General features: G+C 38.7%; 1 protein-coding gene across 2 annotated transcripts in view; it reads right to left on the bottom strand.

The window, feature by feature from the left end:
• Positions 1-10860, bottom strand: part of C4H1orf198 (chromosome 4 C1orf198 homolog) — a 45924-nt gene extending 35064 nt beyond the window's left edge. The window contains exons 1-2 of one of the 2 annotated variants that reach the window (XM_051993633.1): positions 10785-10860; positions 9982-10527 (exon numbers count right to left, since the gene is read on the bottom strand). In XM_051993633.1, the coding sequence (XP_051849593.1) occupies positions 9982-10332 (351 nt within the window). In that variant the 5' untranslated portion in view covers positions 10333-10527; positions 10785-10860. The remainder of the gene's footprint in view (positions 1-9981; positions 10528-10784) is intronic. The other variant, XM_051993635.1, reaches the window with a different exon arrangement.
• Between the last annotated feature and the right edge of the window lie 454 nt (positions 10861-11314).

Consider the following 11314-nt stretch of genomic DNA (forward strand, 5'->3'; position numbering starts at 1 on the left):
CTTATTATAGATGAGGAAACAGGCACAGAGGAAAAATGACTAAAGGTTATGCTATTACTAAGCAACAGAACTGAGTTTCAAACCCAGGTTTTCAGATTAAATCTCAAACATTACCCACTCACTTCACTGTTTTCTATTCAAAATTAGTCTCTCTGTGTTCATATATGTCAGTATGGAGCAACAAGTTCTGGATTATTGGAACTCTGTCTAACCTGTTCCATGCTGCATCTTAGTATGTCAAAAGATTTTTAATATATGCTTTTAGATATTCTTTTTCCAACATCAAGTATACAAGGATAGAGCAATTGTTGGCTAAAAATTCTTCTGTACTTAGTGCTGGAAAAAGATGAAAATCAGTGTCTTTAGTTGAGGTGATATATTTTAGGGATAACTTCACCTCTTATATCACCAAAAACAAATGGACATTATTCAAAGTGAGCTCCCCCATCTCATCTCACAGCACAGTCCTCCTATTTCACATCAAGAGATGCTTGGGGTCACGCTCACTAGCTCTCTCTGTCTGTCTCTCTCTCTCTCTCACATGCAATTTTTCTAAACATATTTCTGTATTCATTGCGCTGTGCAAGAAAAATCAGATCAAAAGGAAAAAAAAACAGGAGAAAGAAAAAACTCAAGCAAATAATAACAAAGGTGAAAATACTATGCTTTGATCTACATTCACTCTCTATAGTTCTCTGTGGATACCAATAGCACTTTCCATTACAAGTCTCTTAGAATTGAATAGCCTTTCTCTTTACCAAAACAAACCCTTTTACATATATCTTTGATCTGATCCAATACTCTTTAGCAAATTGCTTCTACTATTAATCTCACTTCCTCTCATCTTCAATCTCTGTGTATTTATTTGTGCTCTCTACTGTCTACATACATACCCATGCTCTAATTCTAAACATATATACACACACAAACCACCTCAATTTGTCCTACCATCTCCACTGGCTATCAGCTTATATTTCTCTTCCTATTAAGAGCTAAATAACTTGAAAAAAACATTTACACTATGTGAATCCACTTTCTCTCCCATGACTGTTTTAAATTCTCTTACCTCAAAAGGTAAAATAATAATCTACCTTCTGACTTTATCATTCAACTGAAACTGTCCTTTCCACAATTAACAGTGATTTCTTGATTGCTAATATAATGATCTTAATAAAAAATTTTTATCCTCTTTCAGAAAGGCCTAGAGACTTACATGAACTGATGCTAAGTGAAGTGAGTAGATTCCAAAGAACATTGTATACAGCAACAAGATTATACAATGATCAATTCTGATGGATGTGGCTTTTTTTCAACAGCAAGGTGATTTAGGCCAGTTCTGATGGTCTTGTGATGCAGAGAATCATCTGCACTCAGAGAAAGGGATTGTGGGGACTAAATGTGGATTACAACATAGTATTTTCACATTTTTGTTGTTGTTGTTTACTTGCATTTTGTTTTCTTTCTCATTTTTTCCTTTGTGATCTGATTGTGTGTGTGTGTATAGCATGATAATTGTGGAAATTTGTATAGAAGAACTGTCTGTTTAACATATATTGGATTACTTGCCATCTAGGGGAGAGCCATGGGGAAGGGGGGGTGGGGGGAAGGAATTGGAACACAGAGTTTTGCAAGGGCTAATGTTGAAGAATTGTCCACATGTATGTTTTGAAGAATAAAAAGCTTCAATTAATAAATAAATATATAAAAATCTTTTTTCTTTTCATCCTCCATGATCTCTCTGCAGCATTTGACATGGTTTCGCTTTCTCCTCCTATATTCTCTCCTCTTTTGGTTTTCATGAGGCTGCTCTTTCTTGATTCACCCTCTATTTATCTAACTGTGCCTTCAGAATTATTTTTGCTGGTTCTTTATTCAGGTCATGACCACTAACTCCTGGTGTTACTCAAGGCTTTTTCTGAAACCCTCTTTTCACTCTATACTATCACTTGGTGACCTCATCAATTTCCATTGATTTAACTAACATCTTTCCCAGATCTACAAATCAAGCCTTAATCTCTTTCCTGAATTACAATCATGCACATTCTTTTCTCAACATCTTGAGTTGGATGTCCCATAGGTATTTCAAACTCCATGTCTAAAACAGAACTCATTTTCTCTTTTTTTAAACCCTCTCTCCCCAACTTCCTTAATTATTGTCAAACACTAATCACCTTTTGCCTAGATTACTGAAATAGTCTTCTAACTAGTCTCCTACCTCAAATCTCTCCTCATTCCAATTCATCATCCTCTCAGCTGTTAAGATTGTTTTTATAGAGTACGCATAACCATGTTACCCCTCTCTGTTTTCCATCTCACCTCCACCTCTACTCTGCAGTGGTTCCTGTTACTTCCAAGATCAAATATAAACTCTTTTCTTTAGTTCTTAAAGTTCACTACCTGACCCCTTCCTACATTCCCAATCTTCTTACACCTTTACTCCACTTTAAATAGGTATCGAATAAATAGCAACTCTGTTCATCAGAATATCTGCCCACCTACATCCCAAATCCTGCTTGTGCTACACAGGAAATTTACTGTATCTACTATACAGTGTTATGCTTATAATGGACACTTCAGTATATAAATTCAACAATCCAGCTACAGGATACTAGAATGGCCACAACAATGGCCCACTTCTACTTGTCTTTTCTATAATTACACTCTAACTCTGGTCTCCATGTCTTTATACTAGCTGTTCCCCATTCCTAGACTGTTCTGTGATTTCTTTCAAGACTGTTCCATCTCACCTTCTACAAGAGGCCTTTCTTCCTACATATGCATATAGGTATATTTGTATAGGTATACACATTACAGGTGTGCATATGTATACATACCTACATGTGTATGGGTATAGATGTATTTTGTATGTACTTTGTTATCTCTCCCACTAGAAAGTATGTCCCTTGAAAGAAATGACTGTTTTTGGCTTTCTTTGTAATCCCAAGGCTTAGCCTAATGTCTAGCAAATAGTAAATGTTTCATAAATAAATGCTTATTGGTTGATTAACTCACATAGTGCTAACCTATTTAACCAATTTAGTGAGTTCTGGGATCATTCAATCACCTAACCAACATTTTCAATTGCCCATCACAAACCTTCATAGGTAAATCTCATATGTAGCATGAGCTGAAATGATTTGGTTGGTTGAGGGTTCTGGATAAGAGTTGCTATTTATATCAAACATATCAACTGGCAACTTTTTAGTCTAAAAAATAAATGAAATACTTTTTTGAATATAATTTTATCTTTTTTATAATTCAGGAGGTATTTCAGTACCATGTATTCCTTTGTGGTAATTATTGGAAGTATTGAAGTTGAGGACACTAGTATCCAACTATGACTATACTGCTGACTATAGGTTATCAAAGAGCCATAGAATAGTGGAAAGGGCAGTGAATTTGGCATCAGAGGACCAGAGCATGAATAAGCTCTACTGCTTATTAACTACTTGTGACTTACTATCTCATTAGAGAAGGAAATGGCATCTTTGCCATGAATGGCATCTCAAAAAGTCAGACATGATTGAAGTGACTAAACAACAACTAGATCTTACCTTCTATGAGACTCAGTTTCCTTATCTATAAAATGGAGAGAATATCTACTCTATATATTCAGATAGTTCAATGAATAAAGTGCTGGACTTCAGATCAAGAAGCCTTGGATTCAAATCCAGTTTCTGCTATGTACCACTCATGCAACCTTGGACAAGTCACTTCATCTCCAGACCTCAATTTCTTCACCTGTAATGTGGCAATTACAGAGATAGTGTGAACCAGTGGGTGAAGTGTTGGATTTGGAAGACCTGGGTTCAGATCCAACCAAGATACTTATTAGGCTGTATGACTCAGGGAATGGCACTTAAATTCCATGGTGCAATAGAAAAGGTGTTGATTTTGGAGTCAATGAAACTAGTTTCAAATTTGAATTCTACTATTTAGTGTCTTATGGGTTTTTTGTTAGAGATTGTTTGGCAAACTTTAAAGTAATAATTTGTTACTGTTTTATTATTGAATAATGAAATTTATTTCAGTTGTGGAGATAAGTAAAAATATTGAGAAATACTCCAATCCACCTGGAATGTTGGTTAAATGGGACATAAATAGCAAATTCTGGCCCAAACAGGAATCAGAGCTCACTATTCCATAAGAAATCTACAATACAGGCTCCTTTGTTTCAGAGATAAAGTAGTTTGCCCAGCAAATATAAGGCTTAATTATTGAGTTGTTGCATAGTACCCCAAAAGTAGAAACATCATAGGAAAACTATCTGGTTTCCCAAAGCACTGGTCAATTTAAGGATTAAACACAGTGCCCCTGCTATATCTATTTTTACATTTTACAAATGGTTTGTGCAAAATGTCTGAAAAATGAAGTGGAATGATTACGATGTGCTTTTCTGTAATAAATGCCTGTACAGGGACTGTTACCAATACTTTTTTAAATGCATCTTTGTTCTTCCTTTGGGCCTGCAGTATATTTAGCCTTGCTGAGGTAAGAGAATTTCCACAACTGGATAAGCAAACCTATAGTTCCAACAGCAAAATGTTCCACTAATGACTTAATCTATAACTGAGCACCATGAATAAAAAAATAGAACTTCAGTCTCTATAGATCACAACATACACAAATCTTCAGCTTTCCTGAAAGGCTTCCCAGAGCCCCACTGCATAAGGAAAAACAAGAGAAGAGAAGAAAGAAAGAGAAGAGGGAAAGAGCAGGTCAAAAGGAAGGTAAGAAGAAGAGAAGAGGAGATAGGGAAGTTTTTATGATGACAAAAGTCTTACAAAACATATGAGTGCTCAAATTGGTCTGCCTGGTGCTTGTATATGTGTATATGTGTTATTCATACACATATATTTTCAGATAAACAATGTATAGAAGAATAATGCTTTAACTGAAAGTTTTATGCATGTGTATCAAAAACTTTTAATTGTACTGAGAAAGACACAAGAATTTTGTGGAATGAAAAACATAAGCTATTCATCTCTTTGTTATAGTGAACAAGTCATTTAATTTGTCTGCACCTCTGTTTCTTGGCAGTCAACAGACAACCTTTCTTCCCCAGGGAACTGTGCAGATTAATGAGCCTGTCTGTATATTGCCTAAAAAAAAGGTGGGAGACATCCCCTGTCTGCCTTTATCATCTCCTATTCCCACCTGCTGAATATGTGGCTCAGCTCTCAGAGTATACTTTTCAACAATGCCAATTCAGGTGTCACTATGTGAGAACACTGTGCAGACAATTCAAATGAAAATGACTTCTGATAGAGGGGAGTTCAGGGAAAGGAAGAGAACAGAACATGAATCCAGAAGCATTCTACTTTTCCCCATTTGGAGATCAGAATAGATACTACAAAGGGTTCAGAACTCAATGGAATCTTTTTAGGATGACCTTTCAAGGTAGTACCTAGAAATCAGTGCCCAATATCCAAAATAGAGATAAGAAAAGTTAACAATCCTAGAATCTTTTCTAGAAAATGAATCAGCCCAGGGAGAAGGTGGGCATCATAATTATATATTCCACCTCCAAAAACCAATGGCACCAAAACACAAATTTCAGATGATTTGAAGAATTTGGCAAAAGACTGGAGAAGAGACAAGATGAAAGAAAAAGTTGTGTTGTTGTATATCTGGTTTCCAGAAGCTAAACATTCAGATTATTAATAATATTGAAAAGGACATAAGAAGATAAAAGAAGTTGTGGGGTATCACAGGTCTGGTTTCAAAAAGCAAAATGTTCAAATTATTGTTACCAAAAAAAAACCCAACAACAAAACCCCCAAACCCTGAAATCATATAGCATTTTATGTTTTACAACCAGTTTTCCATACAATTATTTCAACTGCTGTTCAGAATCACTCTGAGACAGGTAAGGCAAGTGTTATTGGCCCCAAATTACACATGAAGAACCTGTGGCTAAAAGTGATTGGGTGGTCTTTCCAAACTTGAAAAACTACTAAGTGCCTGAGTTAAGTTTTGAAATAAGATTTTCTAAGGCTTGGTGCTCTTTTCACTATAGTGAACGGAGTAGAATGGAATGGAGTAGAAAACCCCACAAATATTTAATGAGGGTCTATTATAAGGTACTCTCTTAGGTATGATAATAATAATATATGAAAAAGAACTTTTTTCCCTCCCTCTTTCATTCTCCTATATCTCTCTTTAAGGCTCAGCTTAGGTATTTCCTCTTTTATTGAACTTTTGCTGATCCTCTCTATTCTCCCATTCCTACTTGTAAGAGCTCTTTCTCAAATTATCTTGTCCTTACTCATCTGGGTACATAGCATATTGCCTATTGCACTGAGCCTTTCCTAAGAGCTAGACATATTTCATTTTTCATCCTCCATGGATGTAAAAGTGCCTTGCAAATAGGAGGCATTCAACAATGTCTATTGAAATGATATAGAGATCAAAGGCAGAGATGGGGATGTCATTCCCCTTTGTTTTCAGATATTTTATGGACTCATTATAAGAACAGCAGCAACCTAAACTCATAGTGGGTTCTCTGTGGAAATATGAGAAATAACACCAGATTTCAGAGATCAGGATTTAAGAGCTAAAAGTCAAAGATTACTTCTCATGGAATATTATGGGAAGAACTTATTTGACTATATGTTCTTTAAAAGCCATATCCTACAAGAATATCCATACCAGTATCATCAAAAACTTACACAATGGCACCAACTGATAAATTTGGGTAAGTTTACTGGGAAGATGGGAGGCCAGGAGAAGAGGCAGGTAAAAAGTGAGTCACTATAACTATAAAGAAGAAAACTATCCATTTGTCTGTGATTGCTAGAAGCCAAGACTAACAATTGCCACATCTCATAACACTGCTGTAGTATTATTTTTGAATAGTTTATCAAGGTCACCACAAATAAGGTGTGGGACTAGAATGAGTCAACAAGCTGTAGTGGTCTTTTTAAAGGTCCCATTTTATTGCTTATTTTGTAATAGAAAGCAGGGATGGTGTTATTAAACCTTCCAAAATGCAAATACCTGACCCTAGAAGGAAGATTTACTAACAATTTGTACTCAAATTGAAAGAGAACCAAGCTAATTGAGACATGACATGAGGAATCATACTGTTAAGAGCATTCACCTAATAATGCACTTTGAATTTTTTGTCATAATATTGGCACTAAAGAAAACATTTTCACAGTCATAAAAACAAAACTATGCTATGAGATGAATATCTTTGTGGCTCAGGATATACTTGTTAGAGTGACTCCTAAGAAAGTAAGAGTCCAGGTGAAACTGTTACAGGTTAAAAGGGGAAGGCAATCAGTCAACACATTTTACAAAGCTACTTAATGCATAGAAATTATTCAGCAAGGAAATGGTTGCTTTTCTGGTTCCTGGATAGTTGAGTTTAAAAAAAAAAAAAAGATTGAAAATGTACCTGAGTTTTCAAGAATTTGTTAGGATGATGAGAATTTTAATCCCTGACAATTCATTATACTCATAGGGGATGCCAAGATCTTCTATTATAGGGCAGGGGTCCTCAAACTACAGCCCGTGGGCCAGTTGCAGCAGCTGAGGATGTTTATCCCCCTCACCCAGGGCTATGAAGTTTCTTTATTTAAAGGACCACAAAACAAAGTTTTTGTTTTTACTATATATAGTCCGGCCCTCCAACAGTCTGAGGAACAGTGAACTGGCCCCCTATTTAAAAAGTTTGAGGACCCCTGCATAGGGAATGAGAGATCTGTATTGCAGTATATAAACTAGGGTTACCACAGGTTGACCAAATCACCAGCAGTCATTGTGAGTGTCCTGAGTAATTCCTACCCCAAATTACTTAGTCCATGATCTGAAGTCTTTGGAACCAGTCCCAGGAGAGTACAGTTCAATACTAGATAAGATAGAATGTATTCTAAGTGGTAATCATCTCAAACCTGGGACTACTAAAAGCAGACAAATCAACTGCAGTGTTCCTTCTTGCATTCAACTCTGCTCTTAATTGTTCCCAAACCTCCCCACTCTAACCCTTTGATTATGACCAAGAATTTGCCACAGGTCCTAGTCTAGAGAGGATCATCAGAGGCAGAAGCCATTCCAATGGACTTGATCTATTTCCAATTTATATTTTTAGGATGCAGAATGAGTGCCAAACATCCTAAACTTGTTAAACTGTGGTCCCCAAATAAGTCTCAATGTATCCTAAGGGGTAAGATTCAGCCTGGATCCTTCACAACCTCTGCTGAATTTTTTTTTTTTTTTTTGGCATATTCCTATGCTTGTCACAGTACAGAATCCATGTTAGCAGCCATCTTTGCAAAGGCAAGAATAAGCTTTGAAATAGAAGGTTAGTATGCTCCTACAGGATTTTAAGATGGACAGTCAGGATTAATTCCAGTTCCATTTGCTTTTAAATCTCATTAAAGGTATAAGTTTAAGCACAGCTTAACTTGGCATCTGACTATAGGACTCCAGGGAGAGAAAGAAAATAATTTGGCTAGTTTCCTGAAAGAGATTATATGTATAAGTATACCTTTATTTTGATATATAAGTGCATATAAAGTATTTGGAGTCTGAAATGGAAAATATTTAGTTATTTTTCAAGATACATATTTCTAAAAATATCTTTCACCTTCTATTCATATATGTATAAGTTTTCCAGAAGATGCTAGTGACTTACTTTTCCATAACCCAATTCTGAGTATTCAAGAATAGCATCATGTGTCCATAGAAACACCTATTTTCATACTGAAGATTTTTCTGAGAAGGAATAACTTAAAAAAAAAAACTACACTTTTGGCTTCCTTTTTTGCTATAACCATTTTTTCCTGGCAAAATTTTTATAGTTTAGAGCTTAATGGAGAATTTTCTTTTAATTCTTCCAGCATAAGGTAGTATTGGCAGTATATGCCTATGTTTTCATACTTTCCTTTCACTTAAACGAGACATTTACAGGAATAAGTGCCACAACACATATAAGTATAAGTTGGATTTAAACTTCACTCTTAAAGTGAATGACTTCAGGAGACAGCATCTTCTTAACTCAATATATATTGGCTCCAATCCCTATATCTGATAGGCTAAAATCATCAAATGTATAATAGAAGAGCTGAACATGAGCTAAGTGATTAAATGATGATGGGACAAATGCTCCTGCTGCTGTCTGATGCCCAAGCCTACTGGGTCAGAGAATATTTCCAAGCCACAAAAAAGCAGGTGGTTTTATGTACTAAGTACTCTGGCTTTGGTGACTATCAGCTCCCATTTTTCTCTTTCTGATTTCAAATATTAGTTGCCCCACACCCTAGAAAAGTGCACACAATTTGACTTCAGGATCATATCAAGAGGCTTATGAATGCTCTTATCTGTGGCTTACAAGAGGGCATTTAAATTGGGAGAAGCCAATTAGAGTAATCTTACCTTCATATTTCAGTTGATAAATGAGGGCATGATCCTTGTTCCAAACAGTAACTTGTGCATAATGCTTTACAAGAAAATTGTTTTTTAAAACTTTTTCTCACCAGTCCTTATATACTCTAGTCCTTAATTTCTATTCTGTCAATTCCTTCCCCCTGTTTACCAATAATGGGAAGGTAATATATAGGAAAACTTTCTTTGTACATTTTGATGGTTAGAGGTAAATATTATCTTTCTGGCGTCTCTTGTTAGAAGCAGGGAAAATAAATAGGCGATCTTAGCAAAGATCCTCTTCCAGCCTAGGTCTGGTGTGCACGTTATTCTCTCCTTTAGACTCAGACTCATGCAGGTCAGATTTTAGTTCTTCCTCTTAAGGGAAGCCCTTTGCTACCCAGTTCTCAGTGAACCTAGGGCAGGTAACAAAGACTACGACAGAGTAGGTGTTATGACTCAACTAGGGAGGATTTAGGGGTTTAGGGATAGGGCGCTAGGCAGGGGAACGATGCAAAAGCCACCTGCAGCCTCCCATCCCCACTTCGGGGTGTGTCCCTCTTCCCAACTCTTTCTCCCCGCTCTTGGTCCCGGTGCCCGTTCCCCAGTTACCTCGTCTCCGAAGTGCACGACCTTCTGGCCCGTGGGCACCCGCAGGTTGGGGTAGCAGGAAGGGGTCTGGTCCTTGGAGGCCCCAGCGGCGCGGTGTGCGGCGTAGCGGGCCTGGATGTGGGGCTCCACCATGCACTTGTCGATGATCTCGTCCTGCTGCTTGGGGGGCAGCCGCTCCCATTCGGGCCCGTACTTCTCGCGAATCTTTTCCTTGTCTTGCATGATCTTCCTGGCCATGGGGCTCAGCGAGGAGAAGTAGGTAAAGCGCTTCCGCTCCTTGTCGTCCAGCGGCCGGTTCCCGTTCATGACTGCCGTGCGGGACGCTGCAATCGCCGCCGCCATAGAGGCCATGGCCACGGACCCTCGGCCTTGCTCTGCTTGCCCACCGCCCGGCTGCCCTTTTCCCTCCACGCCTCCCCACTCTCCGGCCTCCCTCAGCCTCAGTCTCTGCCTGTGCCTTGCCTGTGCCTTTGCCTCTGCCTTTGCCGCCTCTGCCTCTGCCGCTTCTGCCTCTGTCTCTCTTTCTCTCTCTCTCTGGCTTGGGAACTAGGAGGCAGGAAGGGAAGATGCCAGAGAGAGCTAAGGACCTCCTCTCCCCCCTCCTCCTTCCCTCCCTCCCAGGGTAAACGCCTCCCTTCCTCTCTGGCTTTCTGCTCCCTGTTCAGTCCACACCCCCAGGTCCCTCCTCTCTCCGGGACTTCCTTTCCTCCCTTCCCTCCTCTCTCCTCCTCCTCCTCAGTTTACTGGACCCCCCTTTCCCCCCCCCTATTTAGGCTGCCTCCAAATTCTCCCAATTCCCTTACCTCCAGCTTCCCTCTACCTTCTTCCTTCTTTTCTGGTCTCCTCCTTTCCGTGCTCCTCCCCCTTGCATACACCTCTCTACTCCTCCCAGCTGCAGACACGCCTCCTTCCTCTCCCGCCTCCTCCTCATTCCAGCTGTTACGCCCCATCTTTTCCAAACCAAGTCACCAACCTGGGAGCCTCCCAAGCCCAGTGCCCCTTGTGAGTGAGTGAGTGTTGAGGCCTAATCAAGTGTTTGTTCTTATGAATATTTCGTTTGGCTGGTTTACTGTGGAATTTGATTTAACCCAACAAACATTTATTAAGTGACTACTCTGGGCAGAACACTGAAATAGACTGTGGGGAAAACAAAGTTTCGATAACACATGCTCTTGTGGAACTCTTTCTCCTCCCCTTCCCTCCACCCCCCAAGTTGGGGGACATGACACATACACAAACAGAAATGAGTAGAGAGATGAAGAATGATAGACTTGGAGTTTAAGGATGCAAATGCTTGCATATCCATCTTTCATTAGACGATGAGCTCCTTGTG

Source organism: Antechinus flavipes, chromosome 4, assembly GCF_016432865.1.
Source record: "Antechinus flavipes isolate AdamAnt ecotype Samford, QLD, Australia chromosome 4, AdamAnt_v2, whole genome shotgun sequence".
Taxonomy (NCBI): domain Eukaryota; kingdom Metazoa; phylum Chordata; class Mammalia; order Dasyuromorphia; family Dasyuridae; genus Antechinus; species Antechinus flavipes.